Source organism: Marmota marmota, unplaced genomic scaffold (assembly GCF_001458135.2).
Source record: "Marmota marmota marmota unplaced genomic scaffold, marMar, whole genome shotgun sequence".
Lineage (NCBI taxonomy): Eukaryota > Metazoa > Chordata > Mammalia > Rodentia > Sciuridae > Marmota > Marmota marmota.
Genome location: NW_026000229.1, coordinates 39,611,030 through 39,623,378, shown reverse-complemented (window position 1 = coordinate 39,623,378; position 12,349 = coordinate 39,611,030). Strand labels below are relative to the sequence as shown.

Below are 12,349 nucleotides of genomic sequence, written 5' to 3'. Positions count from 1 at the left end.
TTTACTTAGCACATACTCTCCAGTTCCCTCCATTTACTGGCAAATGCTATATTTCATGTTCCTTTATGGCTGAGTAATATTCCATTGTACCAGCATTCATGGCGAGGCAATATGAACCCACTTCTCTGAGATCAGAGCGCTCAGCAGGGAAGGGGAGCAGCCATCATCACAGGGACAGAAGCCTAGAAAAGCAATCTGGGTCATAGGAGGAAGATGGTTTAAAAAAAAAAAAAATCACGAAAACCTTGACACTCACATTTGAGTTGTGTCAATTAGGCGGCAATGTAGCTCCTCACCATTGGCTTTTACCAGTTCCTGAAACTCCTCCATGGTGTTTGTCAAGCTGGCATCCATTTTAAACATGATCCAGAATTCTGTTATCCAGTACCTATGGGGAGGGAGTTAAAAACCACAATCCAACACTGAAGCCAAGGACTCATAATTGGGTGGGCTCCCAAGGGAATTTTTGATCACAAGGAGGATTCAGAAAAAGACAGAGGCTGATCTGTCCTACAGTGAAGTAGGTGGGTGGGGACAAGGAGGGACCTAAACCATCCAGCCAAAGTCTTCAGTGTCTCCATACACAGAATGCTCTGACAAGACAGGTAAAGTAGCCAGGACATAATCATGCATCATTATGTGCATCAGTTAATCACAAAGTGAAGAACTGCAGATAAACCAAATGTCCAAAAATGGAACAATGTATCTGTAAAATATACTTTATAACATATTAGAATGTTATATGGTCATGAAAAAACAGTGTTTTTAAGAAGTCTTTAATGACTATAGAATATACTGACAATAGAAAGCTAAGTGAAAACTATAGAATATAAAACTTTATGTATTTTTTAATCTCAAACCACATTTTAAAAATCTGTGTAGAAAAAAAAGGAAATATACCAAAATAGGTAGTTGGATGTGATGACTATTATTTTCTAAATTTTTAAAATGTTCAGTTTTATTTTTTATAAGTAGAAATAAAAACAAGACATCCTTATCTCTGTGTATCTTCCTTAAGCCACTTGATGCCAAAATACTGTAAAATTGAAAAAAAAATGATATGAAGTTTAAGTTCAGGTATACCAGAAGAAATTCACTGTGCACTCTAGAGGCAGTTCTAGTAGCAAGCCTTGGTCTTTTTGGTCTGTCCAAGGGGCTTTATGGATGGTGGGGAGGGGAAGGGCAGGGAGGACAAGAAGAACTACAGCCTTTCACTTCAGCTCCCCTCCACAGAGTCTCCATGCAAGTGCAGAAACATTACCTTACAAAATAGCAGATCTTCAGGCAAAGCCCTGGTGAGTTCTTTGCCAAGGCTTCCTTATAGGTAGGGCTGTGGTTAAGGGAAATGGAAGCCTCTGTCACAGAAACCAAATAACCTCCATCTTTGAAAGTATTTACTAAAACAACTGCCTGAAATAAGGGGCACATGACCTCTTCCCTGTGCCCAAGAGGAGTCCAACTGCATCAACAAGCTAAAATGAGCCTTTTATCTTTTAAAATGTAACGGATTCATGCAGTGAAAAAAATTGTATAGTGAATTAGGAAAGGAAGACATATATGTTCAAATATATTTTCGTGATAATTAAGAACAATACTGTGAAAATTATAATAAATAAACCTAGAGGATGCCACTAGACTGACCCAGTAAACTGTGATGTCCAATCAGACAAAGCTATGGGCATAATCCAATATACAACTGGAGATCACCTTAAAGAGTGTTGCCATTCTGAAGATTCCAAAATATGAAAGAACAGAAAAATCTCATCGAGTTTGCTTATCTGTAGAGATAGATACATGGAAAGTGTGTTCATTTATTTTAAGAGTCAAAGAAATGAGAACTTCAATCCAGTGAGGAGCCTGAGGCAGGAGGTTCTGCCATCTTCCCTCCATCAATGGATTTAGGAATCAGATTATGTGGGCTGTGTATTTCACAAGCCTGGACATGGTGGTGCACGCCTGTAATCCAAGCAATTTCAGAAGCTGAGGTGGGAGGATGGCAAGTTCGAGGCTATACTCAGCAACTTTGAGGCCCTAACTCAAAAAATACAAAGTACTGGAGATGTAGCTTCATGGTAAAATGCCCCTGGGTTCAGTTGCCAGTACCAAAAAAGCAAAAACATAATCACTGCAATCTAAGATTGAGTGGCTTCCAGCTGAGCTCAGGAGAGGAGTGCAGTGAGCAGCCAGGAAAGATCAAAAGCCAAGGATAGTCAAAACCATATTTAGAGTTAAATATAGAAAAGCCAAGGATAGTCAAAACCATAGTGCTAATATTTATTAGGAAGGCATTTGTGCATTTTGAAACTTCATATGTTTTAGAGCATATTAGAATGATAGCCTTGAAATTTCCATTAGGAATGTTTTAAGTGCTTCACATTTGTGGTTTTAAATTGAAATTTAAATAATTTTATGCATAGTTTTGAAACATGTAGACAATGCTAGCTTTACTGTTTATAACTTTAATTTATTAGAGTTGTAAATAATTACTTAGAATTCAGGGAGATATCTGAAGCACTTAAAAATAATATAAAATGTAAAATGAGTACCTGTAGTTTAAGACCATTTAAAGTATTCAATCAACATTATTCAAATTAACCAAACATTTTTCAACTGCTTGCTGACACGTACTAGACTTATACAAAAATAAGATATGCAAGCTCAACTTGAAAACCTAAAGGACTATGGTTATGAAATTTATAACTTTAATAAAGTGACTCATAATTTTAAAAATTGAATTTTAATAGGCTTACTGCCTATTAAAATATGTCCTTGAGATTAGAAAACAAAACAAAAACCACACAACCCCCCTACATCAACAAAGGTAATTAAGACAAAAGTACAAGCAACTGGCAAACTTCATGGAATAAGAGGTTCTGGTGCCCACCTTTCTACAGGCGTGAAAGGCAGAATCGAGAATGAGATGGTTTTATATTTCTTTATGCCAAATTAATTGCTTTGAAGGAGGGATTTAAGCACAAAACACATTTTAGATAAATACGTCTTAAGAGTCTATATTTGTAATATTCGGCTAGTTGAATTATTTTCTTTCTTTGTTAAAGGGGAAGGGACAAAAGACATGCTTCTCTATTAAAATAACAGATATACGAAATCAATATGGTGGTATTTGCCTTCCTCCTGGTTGTTCCTTATCCTCCCTTCATGTCTACTGACAGCACATGTAGTCTGCATGTGGTTCTGTGTCATTGTACAAATCCAGTCTGTCTATCTAATGCCTAGCCTGGAGCCACTCTGAATGTTGTCTGGAAGGCTGGAAGCTGCCTGAGGTCTTCAGAGCTCAGAAACCATGATAGAGGCAGTCCCTGCAGGCCAGGCAGAGCTCCCTCTTTCCAACTCTAGGAGATGAAACAAACTTAGTAAGAGGCTGAAGCTCTGCTACTCTGGCATGAACTGCAGGGTTTGCTGGAAGCCTCAGACTCTGGCCCCCCTTTCTTCTTTTCACAGCTCCTACTATGGCCAGAAAGCACCAGCACATGCTGACCTTACTTTTTAGGCATCTAAACTATTCAATGCATGTTTTAAAATCAATCAATCTCTCTCTCTCTCTCTCTCTCTCTCTCTCTCTCTCTCTCTCTCTCTCACACACACACACACACACACACACACACACAATGAAAAAGAGGAAACCATCTGAGTTTATTTAACTAAAAATTCTCTTACTTCCAGGTGAAAGAACAAGGAAACCAAGAGCGAAGGAAAACATCATTTTGCTGTCAGTATTTAACCTTTCCATTACAGAGTCTTCTTTCATACTGCCTGTCTTAGAATCCTGTCTTCCACCCTAGCTTACTTTTTAAGCTAAGCAAAGCCTAGATATCTAAAAAGTTTGGGTATAAAGAAAAAAGTTATCCCAGTGCTTTGTGTCCATATGGTGCAACATTGATTGCACCCTATCATGAGACACTAGGCTCAGAGAAACAAAGGTGAGTAAGCTTCGTCCCTGCCCTTGGGGGGCAATCTAGTGTAGGGATGATTTGCAAATAGGTAAGTGTATGTGCTTTAAAATATACTTATATTGCTCTTAAAGTAATTTTGCAGTACCCTTGCAACCTTTCATATTACTAACAACAATCAAGCCACAGCAGCTAGACTCGGTTACTTGACACAGTCATTAGCCAGAGCGCACAGTATTACATGCAAAGCTTAGAGACAGAAGATCAGGTAGATACCTTTAGTTAGTTCACAGAATAAAAACACTTCACACTTTCTGCAGTCACAGATGAGAAGCTGAAAAGCTTCTAGGCAGATTACCTCCAGGCTAGAGGGAGACACATTTTGACTGAAGCAATACAAAACTAAAGTCAAAGCAGTTAAATAGATTTTCAATCAAGAAGACTATCTTCAACCACCACAAGTATTTTTAAAAGAAGAGAAGGGCTGGAAAAGTCAAGGAAAGGCTCCACAGAGAGGGTCTTGAAAGGAAAACATTTAGCTAGGCAGAGGGAAAAATGGGTTTCCAGGCCCAGGCATCTCAGAGGCCCCTTAAATCTGGAGTATTGAGGAATCCAGGGTAGAGGGAAAGGGGCTCCTGGGAGAGCTGTAGGATGCGACAGGGAGGGTGGATGGTGTCAGAGGCAAGATGCAGCAGGGAGTGGGGGCAGGCTCACACTGTGGAGGCATTTTGCAGGCAAGTTGAGGAGTCAGACATGAACCCTAGTAGTTGGCAGAGGCCCCAAAGCAACAGCCTGCCCAATTTGTTTTTAGGATGTGAGTTAATATCCAGGTGTGGATAATAACCAGACGGGAGAACCATATAGATGAGAAGACTAGTAGGGGGCAGAGGTCTGGGATTGTGACAGTGGGGACCTGGACGGGGATGGTGGTATAGAAATGAAGGGACGAGAGCAGAAACAGGTCATTTCTGAAGCAGAAACCCTGGGACTGGGTGGCAGATTCTGTAGGAGGTGAAAAGCAGGGAGGAGTCAGGACTGCTCCTGATGTTTCTGGTTTTGGCAACTGGATGGATAATGACACCACCACCTGAAACTGAAAATGAAGATACTGGTGCCAGTGTGGAATATAATAAGACTGTGGGTAGTTGGGGGTGGTAGTGGTGAGCAAATGAACATATTAAGGTGTTTGGATATGTTAAGATTGAAGTGTGGGCACGAGAAACTAGTCCAGACCTTCAAAAAATGGCTTAGTTTACAGAAACATAAATTGGAAGAAGTCACCATCAGCACAGAACCACCATGGTGGACATCCTGGGGAGAAACCGCCCATAGAAAGGCAGTCAAGTGAATGGAACACTGGGATGCTATCCTAGGATTAAAGTGGTGCTCAGAGAAGAGGCCAGATGAGATGCTGGAGAAGGCACAGCCTAAAGACAGAGACCCAGGAAGGTCCTGTCCAGGAGCCCTGGGGGAGAGCTGAAGAGAGCTGAGGGTTGCAGGCATTGGTGATGCCTACTACTTCTGGAAGGTCAGTGTAAACAAGGATGGGGAAAAGGCCCCTGGGCTTAGCAATTGGGAGGTCACTGCACTGGTGACATCAGAGAAAAGTATGAGTCCTGGGGTAGGCGCCATAGTTGACTTACAGAGTGCGTAGGAGTAGACAGATTGAAGATAATGCAGACTGCTTTAAGACGTTTCTGCATCAAATTTCTAACAATAGAATGAAGGGGTGGCAAGGTTAAGAGTTTAGTTTTTTAGGTTAAGGACACTTGAATGTGTGGCTCAGTTAATGGGCAGGTGCCCCTGAAGAGGCCAAGTTTGGAAGTACAGGAGGGAGATGAAATAACTCACAGGGTGACGGCAGGGCAGAGGGGGCCAACTCAAGGGCAGCACCCAGTGCATCCCGAGGGTGAGCACCCGGGGTACAATTTAGTTCAGAGGCTCTCAAACAAATTTTTAAGGAGGAGTACATAATCACTGACACTGTTTACAATCACTCATGCATGGAGTCAATAAAAAGCAGACAGACTTTGAGTCGGTGTTACTGTGGTTTTAAAATTCTCTGCAGAGGAGGCTTCCCACTTATTACCTGTACCTCTCATTATGGGGACCTTTCCCAACAAACACTACACCCTTGGCACGCTCTTAGAAACACCACCTTTGAGATGAGAGAGAAAAATTTCTGAGCACATTTAGAGGAGGGATTCAATTTGACCTTTTTTTGTTTTGTTTTGTTTTTTGATGGTGCTTAGGATTGAACCCAGGGCCTCATACAAGCTAGGGAAGTACTCTACCATCAGGTTCATCCCCAGACCTTTCAATTTTCATTTTTGAAATAGGGTCTTACTAAATTGCCCAGGCAGTAATCTACTCGCCTCAGCCTCCAGAGTCACTGGAGGCATGGGCCACTGCACACAGCAATTTTTAAGTTTTAGTATTTTTTTCTGTGTGTGGCAACATGAAATGGGGAATTAAAGCAATGAAGGATTACAGCAGCAGTCACAAGTCATGACTCAGTCCCAGGGGCTTGGGCCTCAGGTGCTAAACAGTCTCACCTCCTCTACAGCCTTTATTTCTTGGGGGCTACATCCCCCAGTGTCATTTGTGAGAAGGAGGAGGAGGTGGGTCCTTCTCTGCCCTGCTTGGTTCACACCCCACGGGAAGGCTAACATTCATCAGGGCTTGCTTGGTGCACAGTCAATGTCTCTGCCAGAAGCAAGAAGGCACCAGCAGATTCTCCAGATGCTTTTGCCTTGGGAAGCTTTCTTCAGAGCCTGGGAAGGCTGAGAACTGGGCAGGGAAGCCAGAAAGGAATGCATCATTTGAACCGTGCTGTTGTCCTTGTCAGTTTGTTCAGGATAAACATGAATTTTGACTACTCTACAGGAAAAGTAGTTTTTACTTGCAAGAGATACTGAAGGTGACCATGTTTGCACCTTTGACCACCCCCAGAGAAATCAGCATCAGTACCAGTATCCCACTCAATGCATGAATGAACATGATACACAAATGAATACATGAATGAATATGCACACACTCCATATAAAAGGAAATGGACATTTCTCACTCAGGCTATTCCAAACCAAGCAAAACGAAAGCATGCTTCAAATCTCCAGCTACTTTTGGAATAGATCCCGTTCTGGCATTCCAGTCACTATGTTAAAGGATATAGGGTCATAACTTTTTGCAGCAGGTCCGCAGAGGAGATGATGATTCGGTGCATGGTCAGCATGACTTGCAACAGCTGGTTACTTCGACACAAGTTCCCATCTGCATCTGAAAATATAAAGAGCAGCATCTGAGTCAGGTCCAGTCAGGCATCTGGTGGACACCTGACACCCTCCTCTTCCACTGCTCTGGAAGCTGGCCAGAGCATGCCTCAGGCTCAACCCTCCTTCCTGGCTTTTCTCTCTTCCTGCTGTACTCTATCTTCTCCCAAGTGTCCATTTTGATGCTCATTAGTCCCCTTGCCCCAAAGATGATAAAATCTTGAAAAAAGGATAAAATCTACATCAATACACCTAAGTGTCTGTTGAAAACAGAGGCAGTCCAGGTTTTGTGAGGCCTAAAGTTCACATGATGCAGGAGAAACCTCCCTAGGGTCATAACGAGAAAAGTTACAGTATAAATTGATTGTAATTAAAATACCTTACTTTCGAAACATTTTACAAAAATGTATGATCACATGAATAGGGCCCTCCCACAACCTTAGAAGTGAATCATGCAAATGAAGAGCCCTAGAATGAAAATTCTCCTAGTTTCATAGTTAATGTGCCTCTGGATTGAAATAAAGGAGACAGGTTAGAAGCAAACATGACATTGGAAGGTTGTCAGTAGATTACAGGTATTCATGTTGATTTGTATTGAAGAGCTTGGTTAGCTGGGTTTTCCAAATCCCACCTGGTAACAGATAATAAGATGCATTCTATACACCAGCAACGAACATAAAGATTCCCTTGAAGTGGTTTTCAAAACCTTTTCAACATTTGTGGTATGAAGTGTCAGGGCCAGAGCTGATTACTTATTGCCATATCTACTCTCTGGTCTTCAGCATGAATCACATCACTGGGGCTCCCTTACCAGCTGGGTTCAGCCATTGGGAAACAGGAGCAAGAGATGGGAGGGAAGTCAAAATATGTCTTTCTCATTTCCTCTCTGCCTTGACAGCACATCCTTGATAGTAGCTACATGCAATTGGATGAATAATCACATGGGTTGGCCCTTCCTTCATGACTACAGCTCTGGCTGGGATATCAAACTGTTTATCTCTTTGACCCTTAGTCTAAGGGTAGTAATGACTTAACTGTTGACAGTTTCTAATGCAACATCTTTTAATATGTCTTCATTTACAGAAATTAAGAGAATTCTATTCCTAGCCAGGAATTTGAATGGTTCAATGAAAAGAATCAAATGAAAGAATATACATGAATTGTTTGTCATCTGTATTGCTATTTAAAATATTTTATAGAGGTTAGGCCTGGTAATCATAGAAACTTGGGAGGCTGATGCAGGAGGATTGCAAGTTGGAAACCAGCCTGGGCACCTTTGAAAGACCCTATCTCATGATAAAAAATAAAAAAGGACTGGGGATGTAGCTCAGTGGTAGAGCACCCCTGGGTTCAATCCCCAGTAAGCCCCCGGCCCCCACAAATACACTATAGAAAAGGGGTTGTCATTTTTATTTTCTTTCACATTTATCAAATTGTAAACAAAGGACATAGAACATTTGGGCCCAGAAGTTCTGATGCCTCAAATGAAACCTAAAGTTCATTGAGAAAACACTGTAAACTGACAGGCTCCTCCCTCCCTACTGCCAAATCCACCAACTTACTGGTGCCCTTCCTACTGCCCTTTCCTTTACCATGGAAGACCTTTCATAGTGGAAGACCTTGTATAGTGCTCCAGTCTCCTCTCCTCAAGGACGCTGGTGCTGGACCTGGCCACCTTCTCTCCTATAATCCCAATACTTTTCTCTCTACTGGTTTACTTCCACTGGCATTCCATGTACCCCTGTATCTCCCACTTGAAACAAAATGAAATAAAAACAGACCCATAACTCTCCTCCTAGTCTCCAGCTTCCTCTGCAGCTTTCTGTTTCCTTTCAGCAAAAACTCACTGTCACTACTTTCTTACCTCCCATTTACTCTTCCATCATTCCACTGTGACTTATTCCATTCCATTATTCCATTAAATATTTTCTTTCTAAAGTTACCGATGCCAAAGGTTACTTCATTGCCAAATCCAATAGTCATACCTCTGTTCATGTTACTTCATGATTCAATTGCATTCAACCCAAAAACACAACCCAAAGTTGACAACTCTCCTTCCTGGAACACTTTCTTCCCTTGGCTTCCATAACATCACATTCTCTCACTTCTCTCTCACGCTCTTCTTCTGTCTCCTCTTCCTCTACTAAGCTCTTAAATGTCATCATGCTCTATGGCTTAGTCTTCCCACTTCTTTTTTTCTAACATTTAAAAAAATTGTTTAAACTTCTTAAATTTTAAATTTAAAAGTCAACTTTTTTTTTCTAGTGAAATCATCCAGTCCTATGACTGAAATACCAGCTCTATGCTGACAACTGCCCAAGTTACATATCTTCAGCCATGACCACCGAATTAGTATGCCCAGCAGCCTACCTGGCAAATCCACTTGGAAGTGCAAGTTCAAACTTAACTCACCCAGACAAAATCAGGACTTTCTCCTCCCAATTCATTCCTCCTCCATTTGTCCTCATCTCTAGAAATGGCACAACCAACCATCTTCAGAGTTGCCCAACCTAAAAACCTGGGAGTCATGCTTCATTTCTCATTTTCCTCATATCTAATCCATCAGGAGGTCTTGATTTTACTTTCAAAATATATCTCACTTGTCTCCATCCTTGCCATAACCCTCATTCAGCCACCATGATGCAATGAATTGACTTCCCTGCTTCTACTCTGGTTCACCTACAGTCCATTCTCCACACAGTAGCTAGAAGTGAGCTCCTGAAAACTATAAATCAGGTCATGTGCTTATATTAATATACGTTAACAAATTCCATTATATTTGGTATAAAACAAACCCCTTACTGTAGCCAGCAGAGCTTCACTTATTCTACCTCTTCTAATATTACCCACTTCATTTTTTTTAACCACATTGCTCCTCTCCATGCATCTGTGTATACCTCATATTCCAAGCTTATTCCTACCTCGTGGTCTTTGCATTTGCTATTCCCCTCCACATAGTCTTTCTTCCCTTGATTCATTCATGTTATGTAAATCTCAATCATCACATCCCCAGAGAGGTCTTCCTTAAACTACCTAAGGCACCCATTCTCCTGCCTGAGTTTCTTCATAGCACTTATGTTCTAAAGTTATCTGGTTATTTTTTATTTAATTTTTAATTTACAGAATTTCAACAGAACACAAACTTCATGAAACCTAAGTCTTATCTGTTTTTTCCCACAACCTATTTCTAAAACCTAGAACAGTACCCACAATGGTATGCACTCTAGGCATGTGTTGAGTAGATGAGTGAACTCATTCATGCCTCTCTGGAAACTGAGTTTGCTTGTAATTAGTTATATCATTGACTGTGTATAATATACACACTTATTTTCTTCTCAGCCACAGTTTTCAAAAGAAACTCAAAATTACAATTTAGTAAAACATTTTAATGAAATATACATGGTTATACTGTGTAAATCTTCCATTAATTTTTCTGTACTTATACTCTGGTGAGGTATGTCTAGCATTGCTTTCTCTGTTTTCTGGCCCACATAATTTCTGTGATAATTGTCTCTTGCCACAAAATACTGCAAAACAAACTATGCCAAAATTCAGTAACTTAAAATAGCAACCATTTATTTTTGCTGAAGTGTCTCAGTTGGGGGGCAAGTGATACAGGCTGGGCTTTGCTGGCGCACTACTCCACATGTCTCCCAGCTTCCTTGGAGCAGCAGCCTATCAGGGGCAGGTTCTTCTCATGATGGCAGGGCACTGAAGGGTAACTAGAAATATCCAAGGCCTCTTGAACTTAGTTTTGGAAGTGGAATGCTGTCACTTCTGCCTCATTCTGTTGGCTAAAGTAAGTCATATTTCTGAATCTAAAGTTGAAGGGAGGGAACTTCAAAGTCACATGGAAGATATCAGGCACAGGGAAGGTAAAAAAAAAAAAAATTGGTGGCAAGCATGCAATCAAACCCCCAGAGCTACAGAGGGGTAACTTCTTAATGCAGCATTTGACAATAGTTTTTACAATGTGGACCTCTTCACAGAGATGGCAGTATTTATATTCTTGAATAGTGAAACTGCAATATGCAATACACTTAAAGGTATGCATTAGAATGTTCCCATGTGCTCCATGCGCTACAGACACAGGCCCAGGCTTGGTAGGTATGGACAGCACTCAAGACTTGCTATCTCATTTTCCCTTTGTGGCTGACTATAGTACTTAAGAGGAGGCATGACACTTAATAAGCATTGCTGTCATTCACATAGCAATTATCATTACTGAAGCCCTACTTAATGCCAGGGGCTGTGCTAAGGACTTTAACAATGTTATTTATAATTCTCAGAAGACCCTGCAATGTTGGCTATTCACTGTTTACAGCTGAAGAAATTAAGCCATAGTGAGGTTAGGAAAGGGACAATGAATGGCAGAGTTAGGATTTAGCCCTAGGTCTGTTTGATTCCAGAACCCCTGCTCTTTCCATCACACCTGGTTGCAATCTGCAGGCCATCTGTTGGGAGAGGGAGCCAAGAATTAAATGGGAGGCTAATGAGGGTGAGTGCTAAGAACTCTTCCAGTCCTTATGACTATGAGAGATGCCATGAGGATCCTGGGTTGGAGCCAAGGCACACTTGGCAGAATGGCCTTTATATTCTGGTGAATTCTTGAAAGTTTTGGTCACTTGGTCCTGATCTTGAAAGTTGCCTTTAGGAGGAGAACCCAGGTGGCCATGCCTAAGAGTCACAATTGTTCACACTTTACCTTTACCTTGTGCCTCTTCTAGAGTTCCCGTGACGTTCCCACACTGCAGCTTGTGAGTCCTACCATGTTCTCTGTGGGGGTGAGTGCTGGAAAATGTTCAGACCAGAGGGGATGACTCACTCCACGAGAAGAGGCAGAGATGGAGTGAGGGAAAGAGCAAGGAGACTTTCCACAGCTAGTCAGGAGCTCCACTACCTCTCCCTCCTCAGTTCTTTTTCAACAAGAGAACAGCCCAGTGTAGTCACTTGCCCTCATTCCCACCACCATCTCTTCCCCACGTGACCATCAAATGCCAGATGAGCTTTTCAAGGTTGCATTCCTTTCCCACCCTCATCCCATACAGTGCATGCCTCTTCCCTTTGAGAACCACCTCCCTTTGAAAGACACATTTTCCAAATGGTGGTCAAGATGGAATCTACCTTCTGGGCTGCTGGAATATATATATATATATATATATATATATA

The 12,349-nt window shown here is 41.4% G+C and overlaps 1 protein-coding gene across 2 annotated transcripts in view; it reads right to left on the bottom strand.

The window, feature by feature from the left end:
• Positions 1-12,349, bottom strand: part of Rasgrp1 (RAS guanyl releasing protein 1) — a 77,386-nt gene that overhangs the window by 28,152 nt on the left and 36,885 nt on the right. For both annotated transcript variants that reach the window (XM_015480844.2, XM_048793380.1), the window contains exons 3-5: positions 7,082-7,187; positions 1,262-1,324; positions 257-388 (exon numbers count right to left, since the gene is read on the bottom strand). In XM_015480844.2, the coding sequence (XP_015336330.1) occupies positions 257-388; positions 1,262-1,324; positions 7,082-7,187 (301 nt within the window). The remainder of the gene's footprint in view (positions 1-256; positions 389-1,261; positions 1,325-7,081; positions 7,188-12,349) is intronic.